The sequence below is a fragment of the Nelumbo nucifera genome, chromosome 2 (genome assembly GCF_055504915.1).
Source record: "Nelumbo nucifera cultivar China Antique chromosome 2, China Antique-T2T, whole genome shotgun sequence".
Lineage (NCBI taxonomy): Eukaryota > Viridiplantae > Streptophyta > Magnoliopsida > Proteales > Nelumbonaceae > Nelumbo > Nelumbo nucifera.
Genome location: NC_142650.1, coordinates 24,276,487 through 24,301,864, shown reverse-complemented (window position 1 = coordinate 24,301,864; position 25,378 = coordinate 24,276,487). Strand labels below are relative to the sequence as shown.

The 25,378-nt window shown below is 39.4% G+C and overlaps 1 protein-coding gene across 10 annotated transcripts; it reads left to right on the top strand.

Annotated features, from left to right (window-relative positions):
* The first annotated feature begins 3,041 nt into the window (after positions 1 to 3,041).
* Positions 3,042 to 25,052, top strand: LOC104595274 (transcriptional corepressor LEUNIG-like). Of its 10 annotated transcripts, none has more exons than XM_088897337.1 (19): positions 3,042 to 3,229; positions 3,640 to 3,793; positions 4,352 to 4,449; positions 4,566 to 4,675; positions 6,937 to 7,347; positions 7,424 to 7,512; positions 7,756 to 7,843; positions 7,919 to 7,994; positions 8,226 to 8,275; positions 11,059 to 11,376; positions 11,483 to 11,680; positions 11,807 to 12,052; positions 12,180 to 12,297; positions 12,389 to 12,498; positions 12,681 to 12,830; positions 13,711 to 13,866; positions 14,004 to 14,120; positions 23,740 to 23,946; positions 24,507 to 25,052. In XM_088897337.1, the coding sequence occupies exons 2-19, from the start codon at positions 3,762 to 3,764 to the stop codon at positions 24,648 to 24,650; spliced, it is 2,718 nt and encodes a 905-aa protein (XP_088753463.1). In that variant the 5' UTR covers positions 3,042 to 3,229; positions 3,640 to 3,761; the 3' UTR covers positions 24,651 to 25,052. The 10 variants fall into 10 exon arrangements, with proteins under 10 accessions (XP_088753463.1, XP_088753462.1, XP_088753464.1 ...); XM_088897336.1 differs by having other exon boundaries at positions 3,220 to 3,415; XM_088897338.1 differs by lacking the exon at positions 3,042 to 3,229 and having other exon boundaries at positions 3,433 to 3,793; positions 11,822 to 12,052.
* The last annotated feature ends 326 nt before the right edge of the window (positions 25,053 to 25,378 follow it).

Genomic DNA, 25,378 nt, shown 5'->3' with positions numbered 1-25,378 from the left:
CATTATCTCTAATTTAGTAGTGTTTATCTCCTAAGTTATCCTTGATTCCTATTTATCCTCCCCCCCACTTTTTAACTATATTTATATAAAGAAAGATTGAATTAAAAATTAAGAATTATTTAAATATTCATCACAAAATTATGTACTAACAATATAAATTATGATTTACCAGATAATTCAATTTAAATGTTATTCAAACAATAAAAATGTAACATTAGAATATAAAATATTATTTCAATATTTCAATAACTAAGTATCCTAAATAACAAAATATTAAAAATAGTTAAATAATTATATAACAAAATATTTAATATTATGTAATAGCTTTAAAATAAATGAAATTCAAATAACAAAAAAACTTAAATATTTCACATATTATTTAAATATTTAATATAACTATAATTTAAATAGTTAAAACAATGAAATTATGTAATAATGGTATAAATCATAATTTTATGGATTATTAAATACAATAAATAATTAATATTTAAAAATTTAAATAATGGCATTATTTAAATAACTAAATGATATTGTAAATAACTAATTTCACTTATATCAATTAATAATTAAAGAAAATAACTTTTAAAAATTTAATATTTATTGATAATAATTTTAAAATCTTAAGAAATCCCATACATCCCACGAGTCCTCTTTATCATTTGGTTTCATTTAGGCTTGTAAACGGTATTTGAAAATCTGAATTCGAATCCGAGATTCAACACAATTGAATTGAATTCGAATAATTTGAATCAGATATTTGGTCAAATTCGAATATTAATTTCTTACTGATTAATTTATCGGATCGAATTCAGATATGCATTGATCCGATCTAATAAATATCCGAACCGATATATATATAGTCTCTTATGGGTAAATGAGGAAATTTAACCCCCAGTCAGCCGGCCCTAAACCCTAAATCACTTGACATTTTCTTCTCTCTTCCATCTCCTTGCAAACCATAACCCTAATTCTCCCTTCGCCGCAGCTATCGCCCGAGCAACCACACCGGCCACACTAGCAACTCGACGCCGCTCGAGCAACAACCATCACCTATCTCTTCTATCTTCTCCTCTATCTCTTCTCTTTCAAGTTTCAAATCTCGATTCATTACCGCAACCGCTCGAGCAACCACCATCACCAACAGGCAAGAGGCAATAACAACGTCTGTGAAAGTGGTCGAGTGACAGTAGTCTCGATGGCAACCACCATCACCGACGACAGCTATTATCTTCTCTATTTCTCCCTCGCCGCACTGCTATTGTCAGTGATAGTAGTCTCAACGGCAACCACCATCGTCGACGACAACCATCATCTTCTATATCTCTTCTTCTCCATCGCAGCACTGCCATCATTGCCATCGGTCAAATTTGAATCGAATCGAATATTCGATTTGATAATCGAAATCGAATTCGAACTCAAAGATTTGATATCCGTCGAATATCAAATTGAATTCAAATATTAGTGTTCATAATCGATTTCGAATTCAAATCTAGCCTGATTTGATTCAAATTTGATTCTTTTACAGGCCTAGTTTCGTTGCCCGCGATACACAATGGTGCAAGCACATACCTTGGTTCATCGAAAGTCATTAGAGTCGCACAAGAGACCCACTGGTTGATATGGGCCCATGTTAAGTTCAAAATTTGGCCAACGGAAAGGGATGATTGGTTGATACGGGGCTTTTTGGGCCCACCGGCTAAACTATCACCCACACTATTTGGGTCAACAAAACTTGGATGTTATTTACTCTGAGCAAACACAAAATCATTTTCTTCTTTTGGTAGGGGAACAAATGATATGATAGGATCTCATTCCATTATTTTAATATTTTCTACCTCAAAATAGGAACATATGTTACTTCAAATATCTCACATTGATTTTTTAACTAAAAATTCGGCAAATTTGAGGAAAAAATATTACTCGAGAATTTGGTAATATTTGAGCTAACTATGGACTATGATTACTGCAGATAGAGAAAATTAGGCCCATTTGATTCATGGGAATGGGAATGGATATGGAATCAGAATGGATTATTTCAATTCTAAATGTTTGATTGGACAGAATCAGAATTCTATTATTGTTATTTCTGTAATGATATTCTCCCATTTGAGAGAATGGTCATTCCTTTGGGAATAAAATTTGATTCCTGTTGATTTTAATTTATATTTTCATTCCCGTCTCAACCAATCAAATAGACTATGGGAATGGACTATTCAGATTCTAAATTCTAAAGAATTTTGATTCTGATTCCAACTGCAAACCCGCCCTTGCTTTTATTAAATTTGCCCATAGTATCCTATAGATTTGTTTGGTTTGAAAGAAAATAAGAGAAAATTATTAACAAATTTTGTAAAAAAAATAGAAAAATTCCATTATGATGTCCATGAATTTTGATGAAAACCACTTGATTGATTATCAATTTTATGATGTCAATTGATCAATTATAAGTTTTTTTGGTATATAAACATAATAAAATAAGAATTTTCCTTCACCTTTCCCTTTTTTTCCTCTCTTTTTTTTTTCTATTTATTAAACGAAGACATGGTGGGATTTTCGATCATTGGCTCTCGCACTTAAAGTATTAAAACATCACGCTATTAGTATTAAGACTGTGAATAAATTGCCTGATTTGACCAAAGTGCCCTCGTTGAGAAGAGAAGAGAATAACCCTGACCGCAAGTACCTTAGGGCTCTGGCTCTGGATGATTTGATTTGATCTTGATCCTTTGAGAACCATCCGATTCACATGATGACAAGTCCAGGCCCAAGACAAGACCCATGCGACTCTGGGTGTGGTAGAGAGTGTGGTGACGTTTCTTTTCACACATGGCGCCTCACAGGCACATTCATCGTGCATTGAGAACATCTCCCCTAAATAATAACTTTTAAGTAAGGGAAATATTTTCAATGTATGGTGTGAGGCGCCCTATGTGAGGAACAAGTCCGGTCTCGTATTAAAACGGGATCTGCTCTTACACATGAGCGCCTCACACATGTTCCCCCTACTCTATTTGTCTGAGGCTGGGACGGGTTTTGCCTACAACAGAGATTTGACAGGAAGGCAGGGCTAATTCTGGTCATTCACTCATTCTATCACCAAGGCAGTAATGATATCTGCAGCAGCTCAATCAACCAAAGCTATCAGAAAATTTCCCCAAAAAACAATAAAAAATAATTTCAAAACCCAATAAAAAGCTTACACAAACAAAAGCTGGTTTTGGGTTTGCAGGTAAATCCATCCCTCTTTACTTCCTCTGTTTTACTTTGATTTTTTTTTAAAATTTTCTCTGTATTTATTCTAACTTACTATTGATTTTTTTTTATCTTACAATATACTATTATTTATTTTCATTTAATAATCATTAATTTTGTCACCAATTCTTGCTTTTGCCAGAAATAGAGAGGGCATAAGAAGGTGGGTTTCTCTTATCTAAACTCAATACTCAATAGATTTTTCGTTTTCTCATTTCTGCTTTTTTGCTCATATTCTCTCTCATCTCTTCATCCCTTGCCTGTCCATCCTCGTACTGTTTTCTTTCTCCCTATTTCCGGTCTTGTTTATTTTTATTCGTTTTGGGTATGTTTAAGAAGGTGTTTTGAGCAAACAATCTGGTTTTCTTACGGGATTATTGCCTTCAGAGCAGAGGATGAAGAGAAATCGAGCTTGTCCCACGAAGCCGAAACCATGCTCTTAGAATCTGACTGAAGCGGGGAGTTATCAGACATTTCCGAAGAGCTGTTGAGGTTTTGAGCTCGGAATCATGTCTCAGACCAACTGGGAAGCCGATAAAATGTAAGTTATTTCTTTTTCGTTGTTTTCTTCTCCCCCACTTTGGTGGTTTTTCTTTTTTTCCTTTTTTTTTTTTTTGGGGGGGGGGGGGTCTCTTAGGTAGGTTTTTCGTTTTAGGTTTCTAGGAGTCCTGTGGCACGTTTCTCTTCTGGGTCTTTGATTTTAGGTTTGTTTCTTTAGTGGGTTCTTTTTGATTTTCCTTCACAAACACTCTCTTTCTCGTCTGTGTTTCTCATTCAAATATCTATTCCCTTAGGGTTTGAATTTTCTGCATCTGTCCATTGAGCTAGTTTGTTGCAATAGCTTTTTTTTTCTGCTTTTATTTTTGTTGCTGGGTTCTGTTTTTTCAGCTCTGAAGTTTGTGTTTAAGTTATTTAGGAGCTAGGTCTGTTGATGTTCTCCTCCTCCTTGTGCTTTGTCCTTTTGTTTCCTATTCTGTTAACTATTCTGGGTCCTTTTTCTTCACCGTTAAGGTTGGTTGCGGTGTTCTTCTGTATTGTTGATAAAGTTTCAATCTTTGCACCTGACTAGTGCTATTTTTCTTCTATTGGTTGATAACAGGTTGGATGTGTATATATATGATTATTTAGTGAAAAGGAACTTACAGGCTACAGCAAAAGCCTTTCAAGGTGAAGGGAAAGTGTCTTCAGACCCTGTTGGTGAGATTATTAAGAGATATCAAGAAAGAACTGATATCTTTAGAGTTTCTGAAATTCGTTCTTTTTACACTTTGAGGTTTTTGGAATATGGGATTACATTGGTTTTCACTTTTCAGCTATTGACGCTCCTGGCGGTTTTCTCTTTGAGTGGTGGTCGGTGTTTTGGGATATCTTCATTGCAAGGACAAATGAGAAACACTCTGAAGTAGCTGCATCTTACATTGAGGTTGGTTTATTTATATTCTCCTGGCTGGGGAGTTGGTTCTCGTCCTCCCTATATAAATATTTTCTTCCTCTTCCTCGTTTCTTCTCCTTTCAGCTCCGATATTAAGTTCTGTCTTCCATAAAGCGGTTTTTAAGTAGCCCTTCATGTCATTACTCATTAGGGTGTTTATTCAATTCTGTTCTGATCTGAGTGTTTGTTTTCTGACAGAACAAAATTAGAATTTCTATTTGAGAATCAGGAAGTGCTCCTTGTTTTTGAAGTATCCTGTTTCATCTTGGCATGGATTCATGGTAAAATACAAGCTAGAATCATGCTTCAAGTTCCTTGGATACTGCATTACTCCTGGTGGAATAAATTACACTAGATTTTTTTTCGGATTTGGGGTTGGGATTTTTTACATCGTGTCTAGAAGGTTGACAGTTTTTTCCACATGGGATAAAATTTTGCAAAATATCCAGCCATGATATCTCTATTCTCTTTCTTGAAAGGTATTTTTAGGAATCTTTTGACTTCTAAACTTGGAAGTCCTCAATTAATTTCTTTTATTATGACCCGTATCCTTTTATGCCCTTCACTGTCATTTAGAGCCTTAACATTGTATAAAATTTCTGTTTTCTCAGTGGTGTATTTATTGGCCTTTGATGTACATGGTCTAACATATGAAATGCCTTCTTAATGTACTTATAAAAAAGCCTTCTTATGCTATCTACTCGGTCTATTTCTATGTTCTCACTCATGCATTCTAGGCCCTGCTGTGTGGTTTGCATATCGTGGTGACATTTATATGTTTACCAACTAAGGCTCAGTTTGGAAGGAATACAAATACAAATATGTAGAGTGCAAAACTTTGTGTTTTGTATTATTTTGTACATATTTGTATTTGTACTCCTTCCAAACTGAGCCTAAGAGTAGATGATTGTGGCAACTTGGGGGGAATAACATTATAGCTGATGCTTAGTTTGCACAAGGAGAGATGAAAATCATTATGACTCAAACTATTAATTGATGAGATCATATTAGCATTATAGCTGATGCTTAGTTTGCACAAGGAGAGATGGGAATCATTATGACTCAAACTATTAATCGATGAGATCATATTAGGATTGTTTTTTTTGGAATTGAACTTACAACTTACAGGAAGCACTTTTTGCCAAGAATCTTATTTGGCAGTTGCATTGTTGCATAGATTCTCCTAAGTGGATGATGTGTCTGTACTCCATGGATTTTTGAGGGACACTTATATTATAAGATTTCCTTTTTTTATCTCCTACCTTATTTGACATAATTGAATAGCTAATGTACAAGATGAATGCCATTTCTGCTATAAAATATTACTTAGTAGCAAAACAACACTTTAGAGCCCCTTTTTATAGGTATATGATGTTAGAATTAAAAAAAAGAGCTATTTTAATATTATATTCTTTTCTATAGACATGTCTGCAAGTCCATGTTTTTTTTCTTGACTGATACACATAAGATTCTGATTACCACATCTATCCAAGCAACATTGGATAGTTGCTTATGGGTAAGTGTTTGGATTAAAATGTAATTCCATACATCCAAGTTTAATTTTGTAAAATGAAGCTTTTCAGCATAACAGGGCAGTTTAGCCATTTTAAACTCATTGAGTATTATATGTGGTTGGGTAATTGAAAAGGATAGGGCAATTGGTCATCTGCAAATTGATAAATGGACTATATGGGCAATTGTGTCAAATGAAATGATTCATTGGAGAGAAAATTGATGCATATGCATATGTTATTTCCTTTCTTCAAATACTATAAGTATATTTTTCAGCCTTCATTCTGCTTAGACCTAGCTTGTAGCTTATACTATTCCTAAGTAGCAAGCATTTAAGTAACTTGATCCGCACGAATGCCCTTCTTTTTCATTTTCTTTTCCACAAGTTCTTAATTTCTGCAATGTCAAATGGAACCATGCTAAGCCTCATTCTTTTCTTTTTTAGGTAGCTCAAAATATTCATTTAGCCAAATAATATAATATAAACTTAATAATCAAGTGAATAAAATTAAGATGACACTGAATGGAAATACCCGAGTATCCAACACAGTGATAGAAAATCACCAGCCATGTAGGACTACAGGGAATTTCCTTATATGTACTTGGACCTTAGACCTTTCTACAGAGGCACCTTGTAATTACTTTATAATGCTTTTCTGTAAGTACTTAATTTAGGTGCATATTTTGGAGGAGTTGTAAACCTACACTTGAATTTATGAATCAATGGGTTTGAATTCCAGACCCAATTAATCAAGGCAAGGGAGCAACAACAGCAGCAGCAGCAGCAGCAACAACAACAGCAACAACAACAACAGCCTCAACAACAGCAGCAGCAGCAGCAAATGCAGATGCAACAACTCCTACTGCAGAGGCATGCACAACAGCAGCACCAGCACCAGCAACAGCAACAACAGCAGCAGCAGCAGCAGCAGCAGCAGCAGCAGCAGCAGCAGCAGCAGCAGCAGCAGCAGCAACAGCAGCAGCGAAGAGAGGGGCCACACCTTCTAAATGGTACTTCCAATGGACTTGTTGCCAGTGACACTCTTATGCGGCAGAACCCTGGAACTGCAAATGCCTTGGCTACAAAAATGTATGAAGAAAGGTTAAAACTGCCAATTCAAAGAGATCCGTTGGATGATGCAGCTCTGAAGGTATCATTCAATCCCTTCGGTATTAGCAACACGTCTTCTTGCCATTTTTAACAACTTTCAGAAATTTATTTTACAGCAAAGGTTTGGCGATAACGTAGGCCAGCTTCTGGATCCAAACCACTCATCAATGTTGAAGTCAGCGGCAGCGGCTGGCCCGCCATCTGGGTATTTTCTGTTTTGTCTCATGTTGAGTTTTATGGTTTTTGTTATTAGTATTAATGTCGTTGTTATTGTATTTTGGTATGGATGTGTACCGTGTACCATCTGGTGCCATAAGCTGTTTTTTGTTGTATATGTCATTGTTATTGTTCTTTTATTTTCATTAAATTTGGTATAGGTGTACCATTTGATGCTTTCAGTTGTTTGGAATTATATGTTGATTTTAGCAATTAAACATTTGCTTTCCAGGCAAGTCTTGCATGGGACAGCTGGTGGCATATCAGGGACCCTTCAGCAAGTTCAAGCTCGGAATCAGCAGCTTCCTGGATCTACACAGGTATGGGTTGTTAAGACTGACCCATTTTATATTTTTCTTCTTGTTGGGTTCTGTATGACTGGAATTGTGAAACAGGACATAAAGAGTGAAATGAATCCGGTATTGAATCCCAGAGGTGCTGGTCCTGATGGATCATTGATTGGAGTTCCTGGTACTGAGTTCTCATTTCCTACTTGTGTTGTCTTTGAAGTTAACTTCACATGTATTTTTTCTTAGACTTGAGATATTCATATATTTGTGATATAAGATGTTCCTCTTCTTTAGTTGGCTTAAGTGGGGGACTTTTTGAAACATATATCTGTAATGCTAAAGACTAGCTCCAAATTTAAGTTTGCTTTAAGTAGGATCATTTTATGCTAACCTTGAGCATCATGTGTATCAGGATCAAATCAAGGTGGTAACAATTTGACTTTGAAAGGATGGCCACTCACTGTAAGTTTTTTTTCAGGCCTTGTTAGTCTTTCATATCACAGGTTTTAGATGCATCATGCATGATGCATGATCTTGATTGTTAATTTGTTTTATATAGAATTCACCAACTTTTTGATATAACCAGGGGTCTAGATCATATATGATTACTAAAAAAGCATGGATGGCTGCACTGTTACATTAATCGATTTCTTAGGGCCAATATTTTGGCAAAAACTATGTTGTGGTATCCAAGTTTCTCATTTTTTATACTTACAAGTTTGTTGCTTATTTTTTCTTGGTGTATCGTATTGTGTAGGATATCCGTTAACTATTTGTATGAATAAAAGAATTCCTTATGAATAAACTATTATTCAAAAGGTGCTTGGAAAATTAAGTTTATAATGTTTTCCTTGTCTTTGAGGCTTGAATTTTGTATAGTGGATCTGCCCCCCTTTTTTCTTTATTATATAACACAAATACAAATACTTCTTAATTATCCAGAAAATCAATAAAATAATATCTTTTGTATGGAAGTTTCTTAGTCATCTTCTTTGAAACTTGTCTAATTACTAAATAATGGGACGATTGAGCTCTCTAATTCCTTCAAAGCAGATTCATCAAAATATTGGTCTGATTTTATTACCAATTTAGCCCAGAATGTTACTTGACAACCACATCTAGAATATAGGTATATCTCAAATTTATGGTCATCTTGTAATATAGTTTTCAAGGTGCCAAGGTGAGGCTAGGCTGGGGGGGGGGGGGTTGCCTTGTTGCCAGTGTTTTAAAAGCGCAAGGTGCAAAAAAAAGGCGCAGGGGCCAATTTGCACCCGGGGCGCAAGGCGAGGCGCTCACCTATTTGAAGCAAGGTGCAAAATACAAAAAAAAAGATGTCAGAAAAAAAGCCAAAAAATTCTAAAAATGCTAAAAAGTTAAACATAATATTAATAAACAATTTAAACTTAAATTTTAAAATAAATGTTTTAAAAAACCTATTGTCTAAAATTAAAATACATAAACATAACATGCAAAGCGTATTCAAATGAAAATTTAAAAATAAAACCAAACATATAAAACATTTTCAAGCATGTGAAACCAACAATCTCTTTTTTTTCTTCAATTGCATTACTTCAAGTAGCCAATGTGATGTAAAGCATATCATATTTCTGATTCTTCGAGCCGCCTTTGTGCCATGCCCCTCGAGGCAAGCCCAAACAAGTCCATGTTAGGATCTTAAATTCTTAGTTCTCACAAAAAATAATGATTTTATAATTTTAACTGCTTTTTAAGAAGATATATATATATATATATATATATATATATATATATATATATATATATATATATATAACCAAGCAAGTCCATGTTAGGGTCTTAAAAAGCAATTAAAATTATAAAATCATTATTTTTTTTGTGTGAGAACTAAGAATTTAAGACCATAACGTGGACTTGTTTGGGCTTGCCTCGAGGGGCATGGTCCGCCCCCAGCCCTATCGCTAGGTTCAAAAAAAGAAAAAAAGCGTGGAATTTTCAAAAGGCGCACGCTTAGGTTGAGGCACAAGGCGCATCGGGCGCATGCCTAGGCCTTTTGAAAGGGCTGCGCCTGGGACCTAGGTGAAGCACATACCCTAAAATGCGCCTTGCCTGTGTGGCTTTTAAATCAATCACTGCTTGTCGCCTAATTGCCTAGGCAGGTTTTAAGGCATCACCTAGGTGATGGGTTTTCTTTTAATAAGAACCATGAATTCTAAGGTAACTCCTTGGGTTCCTTAGCAACCAGCAATCATTATTCACTTGTAAAATAGTAATTATCTAGTTTTTTTGGTAATGGGACCAGCAGGCTAGCTGACCTTCAAAGTATATATAATAGTGCCCTGTACAGATCTGCTAGATGCTTAAGTGAGCCAAGGTGCCTAGGAATTGCCTTGACAACTATGTCTAATAATTTATCAAAAAAAAACTGTCTTGTGATATTGATTGATCAAGGGGAACAAGTATTTATAACCAAGAGCAAGATAGTATAAATGATTTGAATATCCAAAACTTAAGGAAAAGCTAGGGCTTGTGCTTTATAGGACCTCAGGGAACTTTTGGACTCTAGGTTTAAGGAATGTATTTTTATTTATCAGTAACCAACCAAGTTTATTGATTATATAAAAATGGGCCATTGCTTGGTGTAATGGTGGTAAAAAATCTCAGGCTGGCTAGTGTTATAATGGGTGTTCAAGACCGAGAGCAGCTACTTTGTGGGTAAAAAAGCCAAAGGCTAGGTCTGCATTCAGTGCACCCCTCCTGAGACTCCAGATAGCTGGGAGCAAGAAAGAGTTCATTACATATGCTTGTTTGTGCCAAGCACCCATCATGGTACAACAGTCTGGCAAAGTCACCTCACCCTCTTTTTCCTTCATATTACATTTTCGGCAAGATTCATAGAGATGCATTCCCCCAGTAAGGTTGACTTCTTTGCATCCTTGCACTTGTCAAATTATCAGAACTGACATAATGAATGTTCTTATTTGCTAATAAAAAATGTTTCTTTTTTTTCTGGTGTAAGCTGAGGGTTGTGAATTGATGGTTTATTGAAAAATAAGTTGTTTTGTTTCTAAGTGGTATGCATGCAATTTTTTATTTGGTCGATGGTAGCTTTCTAGTAGTATGAGTATGCACTGGTATGAAATTTTATTTTGTCATGGTCTCACTTAGGCTTGCTCTTGTTTCCATCCCATTACATAGATCATCCTGTAAGTCTGCTCTTGTAATATCATGCTTTGGTAAGTAATCATATTTATCTTCCCCCTCACCAGGGACTTGAACAGCTTCGTTCTGGGTTTCTTCAACAGCAAAAGTCATTTATACAGTCCCCACAGCCTTTTCATCAACTTCAGATGTTGACACCACAGCAACAGCAACAACTCTTGCTTCAAGCACAGCAGAATATAAACTCCCCATCTGCCAATGATGTTGACAGTAGAAGGCTTAGGATGCTTCTGAACAATAGAAATATTGGTCTTGGAAAGGATGGCCAGTCCAATTCTGTTGGTGATGTAGTTCCAAATGTTGGATCACCAATGCAAGCTGCATGCCCAGTTTTACCCCGTGGGGAGACAGAGATGCTAATTAAGGTGCCCTTTCTTCTTTCTTGTTGCAGCTAAAGTTTTCTCATATTTGGTATAATATTCCATCTTGCAGGTTTCTTGCTTCCTCATAGAGCTTGTTTATGTGTAGTAGAAAATAGCACAGTTGCAGCAGCAGCAACAACAACAACAAAACAGCAATCCACAACAGCAACAGCTTCAGCAGCATCCACTTTCAAGTCAGCAGTCTCAGAGTTCAAACCACCATCTTCACCAGCAAGACAAAATAGGTGGTGCTGGAAGTGTTACAGTGGATGGTAGCATGTCAAACTCCTTTCGAGGAAATGATCAGGTCTGTCTTTTTATGACTATGATTCCTATATTGGCTTTATCTGCTTTCCAATTCTATGTTTTCATTATATCTAATTTATAAATTTCTATTAGGTTCCTAATAAAGTTTTGTTCAATGCACTTTAAGGCTTCAAAAAACCAGACCGGGCGAAAGAGAAAGCAGCCTGTGTCATCTTCTGGACCTGCCAATAGTTCAGGAACTGCAAACACAGCAGGACCCTCTCCAAGTTCAGCACCCTCAACACCCTCAACTCATACCCCAGGAGATGTGATCTCCATGCCTACTTTGCCTCACAGTGGTAGTTCATCTAAGCCTTTAATCATGTTTGGTTCTGATGGAACTGGCACTTTAACATCACCTTCAAATCAACTGGTGAGTGGACCCTTTCTTGTATTGGTTCTACCAAGTGTCTCCTCGAAAAAAAAAGTTTTCAAAACTTCACAAAATTCTCATTAGCACTCCATTTTGGCAGTGGGATGATAAAGATCTTGAATTGCAGGCTGACATGGAGCGCTTTGTGGAGGATGGGTCTTTGGATGATAATGTCGAATCGTTCTTATCTCATGATGATGCAGACCCTAGAGATACAGTTGGACGCTGTATGGATGTCAGTAAAGGTAAGATTAATGTCACATTATCATGCTGAAATGATAATTCCTGCACATTGAAGATTTGAATTATAGTTTGCAATTTTTGTTTTACAATCAGGATTTTCGTTTAACGAGGTTGGCATTATTCGAGCAAGTACCAGCAAAGTCGTGTGCTGCCACTTCTCATCAGATGGAAAACTGCTTGCTAGTGGTGGGCATGATAAAAAGGTCAAATCTACGTTGTGATTTGTTTATTTTTTTATTTTATTGTGTGTGTGTGTGTGTGTGTGTGTGTGTGTGTGTGTGTGTGGTATATGGTGCATAGGAATTTAGTCCATCCTGATAGGAGGGAGAGATCCTCATTTGTTTAAGAATAACCAACACCTATTGGTTTTATGTTTGTGTTGCAGGCTGTATTATGGCATGCAGATACTTTAAAACAAAAGAGTACGCTGGAAGAACATTCTTTGCTGATTACTGATGTTCGTTTTAGTCCAAGCTTGCCACGTCTGGCAACATCTTCTTTTGACAAAACTGTCAGGGTTTGGGATGCTGACAATGTGAGTTGCCAACTTGTTTTCACGAAGTCACTTTCCATCTTGAATTTTTATCTTATAAAGTTAACCTTCTTTAGTTGCTAATTGATATGAAATTGCTCTATGAAATACTTATTATAGTAGTATTATTTTTAAAAATAATGAAATTAATATATTTAAAACATTTTTATCTTTTCGATATGATGATTTGCCATATTTTTAGAGGAAATTTATTGTTCTTAATAAAGAAACTTGTTATTTTTTTTTTTCAATTAATATGCATGTTGAATGGTATATAAAACTAGGAAACTATCCAAAAAGTTAGTTTATAAATTTTTTATTGCCTAGGTGACTAGGCACCCCATTGTTGCCCAGAATTGCCTAGACGCCTTGACAACTATAATAATCAGATGGTTTTTGGTCATGAAGAGCTCCAATGCAGTACCTACCTCATATTTGATATGTTTCCAGGTGTTGCATTATAGGGTTTGCTTTGCTTTTTTCAGCTCTTATTGATAATGGGTTATTTTTGTTGATGAAAAGTTAAAAACTTCAAATGCAATATTTACATCATGAAACTTCATCTAAGAAAAAATTGACATCGTGAAACATTTTATAGTCCCTTTGAGGTGTACAAGTGTACATGGGCTATGGTTGCATCTCTTTTTGTCTATAATGCAACATTTATTTTTTTCCAAAAAAGTAATGTTGACATCATATTTGATGGACATGTTTAAGGGTCAATGGTTTATGTGGTTGTTCTGTCTGAGGTACTGAAACAAAGATCTCTCACGTTGGCATGTGTAACATGTTATCTAAGATTCTGTTTGCTTTGTGTTTGATTGCATTGAGTGTGTTGGCTAGCTGGATATGTTTTGATTGGATGGATTACTGTAATGTGCAGCCAGGTTATTCTCTTCGTACTTTTATGGGGCACTCTGCTTCAGTCATGTCATTAGACTTCCACCCAAATAAAGAAGATCTCATATGTTCTTGTGATGGCGACAGTGAGATACGCTACTGGAGTATCAATAATGGTAGTTGTGCCAGGGTCTTCAAGGTATAATGCAGTTAACTAGTTTGTGATTTCCTTATCTTTTATTTTTGTGTAACACTTTTTCCTTTTCTTTAGCTTTTATTCCTGTTAAAATTTTGATAATCTTTGACTAATTTATTTGTTTCTGTTCTTTAATGCAGGGCGGTACAACTCAGATGCGATTCCAACCACGTCTTGGGAGGTATCTTGCGGCTGCGGCTGAGAATGTTGTATCTATACTGGATGTGGAGACTCAAATGTGCAGGCATTCATTACAGGTTTGTTAATTCCTTCAGCCAAAGTAGTGATAATTATTGTGGGCCGAAGGCCTGCTTTTTGTTAATATAGTGGTTATAACCCCATAAGTAGCAGTGGAGAAAGTATTACAAACTATGCTTCTAGTTGGCTTGAAGCAGATTATGGGTGTAACTCAGAATGCATCTGGGGAGCAAATCCAGTCAATTCCATGTCATCTTGATGACCCCTAAGAATTTGGTTAGCATCCAGGTGTTGTGTAGGCAATATCAGTTTCCTAGGTAATTTAAATTGGATATATTATATTTGAAGTACTAAATTCGGAAATGTAGACATACCATCTACAGCATCTGTAAGAAGTGATTTGTTGCAAGTTGAAGTGGCTAGAAGGTCTAGGGGCAGACCAAAGAGGGCATGGTTTTAAATGTATGGTTATAACTATAGAGAAATACTTATTGTTTAAAAATGTTTTAGATAACTGGACAGGTGAGTGTTTAAAGCTAAGGAGGTGTCCTTTGAGGCCTTGGATGATATGTTTTGTCTCTCCTTAACTGTTGGGTTTTGGTTACTAAGAGGTTCAAAGGAATCTAAATATAGACAATATGAGAAGAATTCTCCCACAAATCTTCTAGTCTTACCCTGGGTGACCAGTCTAATAGCCCTTCCTATGGAACAGGATATCCTTTTAAGGTTTGATGGGGAAATTTGGCCCAATTGGCAAAGGTGGAATGCATCTAAGAGACTACGACCAGATGTAATATCTCATTGACATTGAGTGGCTTTGTTTAATGTCAATGGTTTAATGAAGGCCAAGGTAAGGCCTGCCTTACATCTGTCCATTCCATAATCCATATATATCTTCTTTAGCTACGGAAGTTCGGTAAATGTTATTAGGTGGAGTTGGAGAGTTGGCAATGGTTCATGGCATCTTGTCACTGCTAAATGGGCAAGGGAAATTTTAGCTAGTACAAGGTTTCAGATGAGATGAATACCAAGAAAGTAGAGTCAGATTTTGGGAGGATCTTGGTAGGAATTCTTTGTTGAACTTGGATTCCTGATATTCCTTGTCATCCTACAAAAACTAGCCCATCTCTTTGTTTCTTTCTCAGGCAATTCTGTTATTTGGGATTTTGGTTTTAGGCTAGGTCTTGGAATCATGAAGCATTGGAAGTCTCCATGTGTTGAGGGCCCGAGAATAGGATCTCGTCACGGGTCGGTCCACGGGGAAAACCTCCTGTTTTCCCTTGTTCCTTCCTGTTCGTGATGAACCTATCTTGGCGCCTTTGGTGATTTGTCCAAGAGATCACCAACTCTCCTAACTCACTTGTTGACTGAATAATTTGATGATTTCATTCAATAAGGGTGTCTTCTTAAATAGGAGATGACAAGAGTCCTAATCTGAGGGAGTCTCCTTGTTGAATAGGGAGACTTCTAGTTCTATCTTGCTAAGGATAAGATAAGCTAATCCTAATCTGATAACTTACAAGATAAGATAAGAGCAATAAAATAAGATAAGAACAAGCAAGATAAGCTAATCTAATCTGGATGAGACTGCTGCCGAACTGGGTAGACTGAGAATCACTGAATCATTACTACTGCTGGCGGTGGGTCAGGTTTCTGCTGCTGTCGGCGGCGATGGTATGTCTTCCCGAGGAATGCGTCCATAACATTACTCCCCTCCTGGACTAAGAGCTTGTCCTCGAGCTCGAATTCCGGGTATGTGGCCTAGAACTCTGTCAATGGGATCCATGTGGCTTCGGCCGATGGTAAGTTACACCACTCCACCAAGACTTCAAGAACTCGATTGAAACGAGAGCAGATGAGAGATTTCGGTTGGGGGATCAGTTTGCCATCTTTCAGGGGTGGTAGGGGGGGTACTTGGTCCGGAGGAACCCCTGTAAATGGCTTCAGTAAGGAGATGTGGAAGACATCATGAATCCGGCTGGTCACTGGCAGTTCCAGCTGGTAGGCCACACTGCCAATCCGTCGTAGAACCTCGAAGGGCCCATAGAACTTAGGGGACAACTTCGGGGCAGCTGTGGCACAAGGAGCGTTGCCGGTAGGGCTGGAGCTTCAACCAAACAAATTGTCCTGGATCGAACGACAGTTCCCGGTGGTGCTTGTCATAGGTGAGCTTCATGCGGAGTTGGGCCTGCTGTAAGCGAAGGTTGACGTTGGCTAGGAGGGCGTTGCGTTCTTGTAAGGAATGATCAATTGCGTCCAAACGAGTAGAACCAGGCTCATAGGACAGCAAGCAGGGAGGGTCCCGGCCATATACGACGCGAAAGGGGGTCATGCCGAGGGAAGAATGGTATGTTGTGTTGTAACAGTACTCGGCCCAAGGGAGCCAATCCACCCACCGTCGCGGTTGATCGCCGATGAAACAACAAAGGTACATTTCGATGGTGCGGTTGACCACCTCTGTCTGATTGTTGGTCTGCGGTCGGTAAGCTGAAGAGTAGGCCAGGGTGGTGCCGTGCAGCCGGAATAACTCCTTCCAGAAGGCACTGGTGAAAACTGGGTCCCTATCGCTGACAATGGATTCTGGTAACCCATGTAAGCGAAAAATGTGTGAAGAAGGCGAGGGAAACTGAAGTGGCACTGTACGAGTGTGATAGAGGAATGAAGTGGGCGTATTTAGAGAAACGATCGACTACCCCGAAGAGAACTGATTTGCCACCTACCTTGGGTAGTCCTTCAATGAAGTCCATGGAGATGTCGACCCAGATCTGTGACGGGATGGAAAGGGGCTGAAGGAGGCCTGCTGGGTGTAGGTTTTCCCATTTATGCTGTTGGCATGTGGAGCATTTATGGACAAAATCTCGAATGGAATTTTTCATACCTCGCCAATGGAAATCAGTCCGGATGCGGTGTAGCGTTTTCTGAACGCCTTCATGGGTGGAGTTATGGATGCTGGTGATGATGGTGGAAATCAATGGAGAGTCGGACGGAAGATGGACCCGTCCCTTATATCGTACCAACCCGTCTTGAAGCGACCAATTGGGGTCGGCAGTGCCTGACTGGATCTTCTGGACCAAGGGTGACCATTCCGGAGATTGTGGTGCTGCCTTAATGTCGTCAAACAGAGAGATCCGGAGTTGGGAAATGCCATACAGAGTCATCGCGTCTTCATCTCGCCTAGATAAGGCATCAGCTGCGCGATTGGAGGACCCCGCCTTGTACTCTACCCAGAAGTTGAACCCGAGTAGTTTGCTAACCCAATGTTGCTGAGGGGCAGTGGTGAGACGTTGCTCTAACAGGTATTTGAGGCTGTAATGATCAGTTTTGACGACGAACGACCACCCCCACAAATATGGTCTCCAGTGCTGGACGACGCGGGCGAGGCCGATCAGTTCGTGCTCATAGGCTGGAAGCTTTAGATGCCGGTCGGCCAGTCGGCGGCTGAAGAAAGCAATTGGGTGCCCTTGCTGCTGTTATACGGCACCGATACCTACTCCGGGAGCAATCGCACTCGACAGTAAACTCGAGGGCGAAATTAGGTAACTGCAGGACCGGGGTGGAGGACAGGGCAGTCCTTAGCGCTAGAAAAGCCTCATCTGCTGTGTCGTCCCAGCGGAAGAAATTTTTCTTTAACAGGTTGGTTAACAGTGCTGCCAACAATCCATAGTTCTGAACAAATTTGCGGTAGTAACCCGTTAATCCAAGGAATCCGCGCAAGGCCTTGGTTGATTGAGGTTTAGGCCATTCTTTGATAGCCTGAATCTTGGAACCATCAACTGTCACACCCTGCCCATGGATAACGTGGCCGAGATAAAGAACCTGTCGCTCCCCGAAGGAACACTTGGACCTTTTGAGGAATAATTTGTGTTGGCGCAGGAGCTTGAAAACTGATCGCATATGATACACATGCTTTACCCATGATTTGCTATAAACGAGGATATCGTCAAAGAAAACTAAAACAAATTTGCGCAGATGGGGCTGAAATACCTCGTTCATTAATGACTGAAATGTGGATGGGGCATTGGAGAGGCCGAATGGCATGACCAAAAATTCGAAGTGGCCATGGTGAGTGCGGAAGGCAGTCTTCTTCACGTCGCCGGAAGCCATGCGAACCTGGAAATACCCTGATTTGAGGTCCAACATAGAGAAATACTGCGCACCATGCAATTCGTCCAGCAGTTCGTCCACAACGGGAATAGGGAACTTATCCTTGATCGTCCGGTCATTGAATTCTCTATAGTCAACACAGAACCTCCACGTTCCATCCTGCTTTGCCACCAATAGAACTGCCGAAGAGAAGGGGGAGTGACTTTTGCGTATGATTCCTTGTTGCAGCATCGCTGTACACTGTCTTTCTATCTCATCCTTCTGTAGGTGAGGGTAGCGATAAGGCCGAACAACGACTGGCGCTGACCCTGCCACTAAAGGGATGCGATGGTCGCAAACTCGGGGAGGAGGGAGTCCCTTGGGTTCCTGGAATAAATCTGAAAACTCGGCGAGGAGTTTTTCCATAGTTGCCGGTTCTGTTTGAAGAGTATGGACCTGTGGTCTCTTTTCTTTAACCTTGCAACCGTTCCATGAAACTTGTTTCCCATTTAAGTGAAATGTCATTGTGAGTGCACTGAAGTCCCATAAAATCGGCCCTAAGGTGATTAACCACTGGACCCCAAGAACAATATTGAACCCATCCAATGAGAGTACAAATAAATCAACAAGTAGTTCAGAATTGACCTGTATCGGGACGTCCTTACAAATCCCTGGACTGTGAACCTTCTCACCATTTGCGATGGCTACCTGTAGCTGTGGCCGGAGTTCCATTGGTAGTTTTAATTGCAGGGCGGCATGTTCACTTATGAAGTTGTGTGTGCTCCCTGAATCGATGAGAATGCGCACCGACTGACCTGCGATCTGTGCCTGTAACTGCATGGTCTGAGAGGTTTTAATGCCAATGATCGCATGGAGAGATCTCTGGCTCGAATGTGGTGGGATCCCCTTCCTCCTCCTCTTGCTCATCGATGAGAAGGCAAAAAAGTCTCTTGCATCTATGTCCTGTCGAGTAGAGGTCATCACAGTTGAAACATTGACCTCTCGCTCGACGTACTGCCATTTCTGCTCTGGTCAAACGCTTGATGGGAGGAGTGGCCATGTTACTGCCTGTACTTGTCACTGCTCTAGAGGTGGTGGTCGTTGCTGCTGATCTTGGGGGCACCCACGAGTTCGGTGGACGACCCACATTGAAAATTCCGCGGCTGAGCTGCAGCTTGCGCTCAAATGCACGGGCTAAGTTCATGGCTGCGACCAAATTTGGGGGATTCTGCATTTCAACATCCACTCGCAGGGGTTCTGCTAGTCCCGCTGTGAACATATCCACTTGCTGGTCGGGTCGCACGGATGATGCCCTTGCGAGGAGGGTTTGGAACTGTCGCTGGTATTCAGCCACTGTTCCGGTCTGTTTAAGGTTAATTAGCTCGCCCAGCGGGTTGCTGGTCAGTGGGGGTCCGAACCGGAGAAGGCAATAGGATTTAAACTGGGACCAACTGAGCCCGGGTTCTTCTTGCTCTAACCGATAAAACCAAAGTTGTGCTTCTTCTGTTAAAAGAAAGGCGGCTAAGTTTACCTTATCCCGATCATCTGTCTGTTGATTCCGGAAGAGCTGCTCGCATCGATACAGCCAGCCTAAGGGGTCTCCGTTGCCGTTGTACGACGGGAACTCCATCCTGCTGTACTTGGGGACGACGGCTGCTCCATTCCTAACGGACTGTGTTCGCCGGAAGACTCCGGCAGATCTGGTCGGCGGTCGTTAGCGGCTGTCCCTCCTTCAGAGTTCCTTTCCCTGTTGGAAAGGAACGCCTCCATCAGACGTCGCAGTTCCCTCACTTCGCCTTTGATCTCATGAACTTCGGAGCTGGTCTCCACGAGTTGGTGCTCGAGGTCGTGGAATGGTAGCTGTTCCAGATCTCCCATGACGCTTTGCTCTGATACCAAGTTGTTGAGGGCCCGAGAATAGGATCTCGTCACGGGTCGGTCCACGGGGAAAACCTCCTGTTTTCCCTTGTTCCTTCCTGTTCGTGATGAACCTATCTTGGCGCCTTTGGTGATTTGTCCAAGAGATCACCAACTCTCCTAACTCACTTGTTGACTGAATAATTTGATGATTTCATTCAATAAGGGTGTCTCCTTAAATAGGAGATTACAAGAGTCCTAATCTAAGGGAGTCTCCTTGTTGAATAGGGAGACTTCCAGTTCTATCTTGCTAAGGATAAGATAAGCTAATCCTAATCTGATAACTTACAAGATAAGATAAGAGCAATAAAATAAGATAAGAACAAGCAAGATAAGCTAATCTAATCTGGATGAGACTGTTGCTGCCGAACTGGGTAGACTGAGAATCACTGAATCATTACTGCTGCTGGTGGTGGGTCAGGTTTTTGCTGCTGCCGGCGGCGATGGTATGTCTTCCCGAGGAATGCGTCCATAACACCATGCTTCTCTTATTTCCTAGAGGGTGTTTTCTTAATGGGATGGATGGGGGAATTTGGAGTGGATCAACTTGGCAGTTTACTTTTCTTTCTTTAAGGCCCTTGTTCCTAACCTTAGTCTCAGTTGGCATTTCCTGTCAAAGCAATTTGGCCAAGGCCCATTCCTCCTAAGTTTATGGTTTTTGTTGGAAAACAATTCATTTAAAGACCAATACTTATGAGGCAATCTAAAAGAGAGGGCCTCACCGGAACCTCTTGCCTCACACTTGCTTCTTTTGTAAGGGAAGTTGCAATACATGCAAATCTTCTGTCTTTTTGTAAGCATTATTTGGGAAAACATTTTTGCTCTCTTTGGTGCTAGCTTGACTTCTCACCACCAAGGAGGTGCCATGGAGATGCATGAGATCATCCATTCTATGAATGGTTTGGCAAGGAATAAATTGCCTAGCGCTGCAAGTTGGGCTGGGTTAGGTCGGGTTGAGGCCAACCCTAGCCCAACCCTAAGTTCTAAACCCCAACCCTAACCCTAACCCAACCCGACCTTCAACCTGACCTACCCAACCCGACCTTCAACCTGACCTACCCAACCCTAACCCTAACCCTAACTAAATTCCTTCAACCCTAACCCAACCCAACCCAAAGTCAACTTCGGGTTGGGCTGGGCTGGGCTTGGGTTGGGCCCAACCTAAGCTTCTTCCCATCCCTTAAAATCTTGTAGAACTTCTTAATCTTAGATCTTAACTCTACTTTCATTATGATGACTTATAAATTATAATAGATCTTTTATGGGCAGCAAGCTATGAGTCGCAAATAACAGAGAGAAGATAAAGAATAAAATATTCAAAAAATATAAAATATGTTATCAAGGTTTTAGTATTTCCAATTAGGATTAAGGGAAGTGATTATCTTAAATATGTGGTAGTGGCTATACAACTATCATGTATCTAAACAAATCAATGTATGATCATATATGTAACATATATTTATATATGATATGTACTATAGAGTCGGGTTCTTCGGGTTACCCAATGAGTCAACCCTAACCCAACCCGAAGTAAAGTCGGGTTCATAAATTTCAACCCTAACCCTAACCTGAGCATCAACCCGGCCCAACCCAACCCGACTTTTTTGGATTGGGTTCGGGCTAACCCGACCCAAGTTGCAGCCTTAGAATTGCCAGGATCTTTCTGATAAATCTTTGCCCAAAGAATCTACTTGTAAAGTTGATACAAGTCAGACATTGATTGGGTAAAGAAAATGGTGGAATTTTCTAATTACTCCGTTGATGACATATTAAGGAGGGATGACAAGCAGTGTTGTTGACTCCCAGAGGAGATAGGCCTAGCATACTATGGGTCCTGCCACAATTACATATTCACATGATCAAATTAAATTTTGATGGGCAGAACGGGCAAACAAGGACCAATCTGGTGTAAGAGATGTTTTCAGGATTCATGTACAGAGATCCTTTTGGTGTTTTCTGGGTCAATGGTTATTGGAAATTCAACATGATCTGAACTTCAGGGGTGCTTGAGATTGGCAAGAGACGGGAGTCAAATTGTGGAGACTTGATGTTTGAAGGGGACTAGAAAAGTCTGTTGCTTGGTTGAAAGGACAGGTGGCAGGTCCGTGGTATGTTAGACATCAGATTAGAGCAGCAAGATCTGTAGCCTGTGCCTTGGGAGCTGTTTTTGCATGGATTATATAAAGATCTGCTAGCATACTTGCTGATTCCTTGACTCGTGAAGGAATTTCTAGTGATGACATTGTGGGAGACAGGAAGTTACTTTTGGGATGAACAAAGCCTTGTGTTTGGAGTCTGGATCCTTGTAGCAATATTGAGTATTTGAGTTGTCTCTCTATAGTGTATATATTTCAGTATTAATATTAATAAAAAAACCAATTATCGGTCAAAAAGGGGAAATTAAGAAGGCTTAATCCTAGCAGCAGATTTTCTTGTGAAATAGAGGATTGATAGGGCATTTTGTTTAGCAGAAAGTTTATGCTTGACATGGTTTATTACATGAGATAGATTGTGAATATATCTTTTTTTTAGGTATTAATCACTGCCTGACACCCCCATAGGGGTCGTTACTCTATTAAGTGAACTTTACATCACATCAACAACTTCAAGTAATCACACAATTCTTTTTCTTACAGAGATGATAATAATGGGATTTGAAACTACACCGCCGCTGGGACAATTCATCCAGCGCACCAACTGGGCTACCCCCCAGTTGGTTGTAAATATATCTAATGTAAACATCTTTTGATATAAACAATGTTCAAAGTGTTGACTAGTCATCAATTAGTCAATTGACTAGAAAATTGAGGATCATACAGCCTGCATCACTAACAAGTCAGATGACACTCATAATGCAGTTTGTTGGGAAAACCAAGAACCAACTAGGTGGATTTGTCGATTAATGATTAGTCAACCTAGTAGGCCACAACTTTGTTTTAAAGCTTTATTTGTTTTGTTTTATGGTGATGCAAACTAAATGTTTGCAAAACAAAGAATGTAAAATAAATATTCTATGCTACTCTTTTTTATTGTATATTGCAGTCTATATTAACGTATCTGTAAGGTCGCAACAGGATTAAAAAATTTATAAGCCCAATACCCGAAGTTGGGTATCAGTGCGTATCGATATCACTTATATTCTCTTTTTTATTTTTTTTATCTTATAATCATTGAAGGGTTGGGGCCCACAATTCAAAAGTTCTAAATTTTTGTAGAATGCTTTTGAATCAGTGTATCCATGCATTTCTGGATGCACTAATATGGAATCGTATCACTGTTTTAATCCGTAGATTGCATTTTTGGAACTGGGCAAATATTCAACACCTATGCATTGAACAGAGAAGCCAAAACAACTAGGTGTCACCTCATCACATTGATAACATTACTATATAGTTTTCTTCTTACAACAGCAACAGTGTAGATGACTGTAAAATTAAGGTTGGTGGTTCGGATACCTCAAGGAGATCAACCCTTCTTGTAGGAAGTTGTTACCTTGGTTTGATAGGTCCACACAAGGGGAGATTGAAAAGGATGCTTCTTTTTAAACACAGGAAAATGTGATGGGAGTTTGACATTTGTTGTAGGATTTTATTGGCAAGCAAATGATGCACCTCTTTTGTTATATTTTTGTACATGGAACCTGATTATGTGTATTGGGTTATCATGGTCTTGTACCAGGGACATACAAAACCAGTTCATTCTGTATGTTGGGATCCTTCTGGCGAACTATTTGCATCTGTGAGCGAGGATTCTGTCAGAGTATGGACTTTTGGTTCTGGCAATGAAGGGGAGTGTGTTCATGAATTGAGCTGCAATGGGAACAAATTCCACTCGTGTGTTTTCCATCCCTCGTATTCTTCTTTGTTGGTGATTGGCTGTTACCAGGTAAGTTACCCCTTCAGCTCACAATTTCCTCCCTAGTTTTGTCTATTAACCTGGTCTGCATGGCATTTAATCATCATCCTCAATTCTGTTTACTCTGTAGCATTCTTTATGTGCTATAAGTAGGACAAATGCATGACTCATCTTGTGAGCATTGCATCTAAGTGTGGCCTTGGCCCTTGGATGGTTGTTCCAGGATTTTTTTGGGTTGCAAAAAATGGGTCACCTTCACTGGTCCAAACATCATATATCCAAAGAGTAAATATTTCCATTTAGTAACTTGTCCCAGGAGAAACGAGTTAAAACGTGCCATCCATGTAATCGAATATGCTATATGTGGTATTTGATTTATATGACAATTTCAGATTGTCACTGTCATAGACTCGGTATATGTGGTTTTGGCAATAAATTTGGCAGAGAACAGTACATCCAATGATTATGTTTTTGTGAAATATTGAAATGTGCATTTTGCTGCGATATTTGTTGAGATAACAAATGGAGCTATGTTACATTAGATTTACAATGAATTGACTGATTAACATGTAACGGTGGCATTTCTACAGTCCCTGGAGCTTTGGAATATGTCTGAAAACAAGACAATGACTCTGTCTGCACATGAAGGTCTAATTGCAGCCTTGGCAGTATCAAATGCAACTGGGTTGGTGGCATCTGCCAGTCACGACAAGTATGTCAAGCTCTGGAAATGATTGTTGTTTCAGCGCATCATAGATAGAGGGTGAAACTGTTGTCTTGTGTGTTCATATAACCATTTAGGTCTAACAGCTCTTTGTGAGTGGTTTGTTACAAATTTGCAGTAGGTCTAGCAGGGAAAGAAAAGGGACGCTAGATCATGTCCATTGCTTCTTTGTTTTAGCCCCCTTCAACCCCATCTAACATCACAAGAATCCTTTTGTAGCATCAGATGCTAACCATGTGGCCAATTGTTGTAGTCTGTGGTATTAGCCAGTTATTACTATTACAACCCAAGCTAGCGGAATGTGTCATTTGAGTGCTTATTTATGTTAACAGTAACACATGCGAGTCTTTGCATAGACTTAAGTTATAATTTTGTAATGTATATACTTTATATGTGCTGATTTTCAAATCCATTTTCATGCTTTCCTTTTGCTCTCAAGTCTGGAATTAAAAAAAAAAAACCCGATGAAAACAGGAAACAAAAGCCCAAACATTAGAGATCTGACTATCCAAACCGAGATTTGGTGCTTGCGTGATGGTTCCATTGAGCCCGGTCTCCTGTACTTGTATGTTAAATTATGGGGAGATATTCGTAATGTGTGGTTGGATGCCCGTAGAATTTTTGTTTGTTGTAATGGCGGATGGATCCCATTCCCATCAGCCATACAAAGCTGCAGGGAAGCTCTCTACTTTGCTCAAAAACTACAATCTTTTTTCATACACGCATGCCCCCTCTTAC

Coding starts and splice junctions, on each gene's coding strand:
- LOC104595274 (XM_010255940.3), top strand. CDS start 4,184: ATGTTCTCCTCCTCCTTGTGCTTTGTCCTTTTGTTTCCTATTCTGTTA. Junction 7,995..8,225: donor ATCATTGATTGGAGTTCCTG/GTACTGAGTTCT, acceptor CATGTGTATCAG/GATCAAATCAAGGTGGTAAC. Junction 23,947..24,506: donor TGGTGATTGGCTGTTACCAG/GTAAGTTACCCC, acceptor GCATTTCTACAG/TCCCTGGAGCTTTGGAATAT.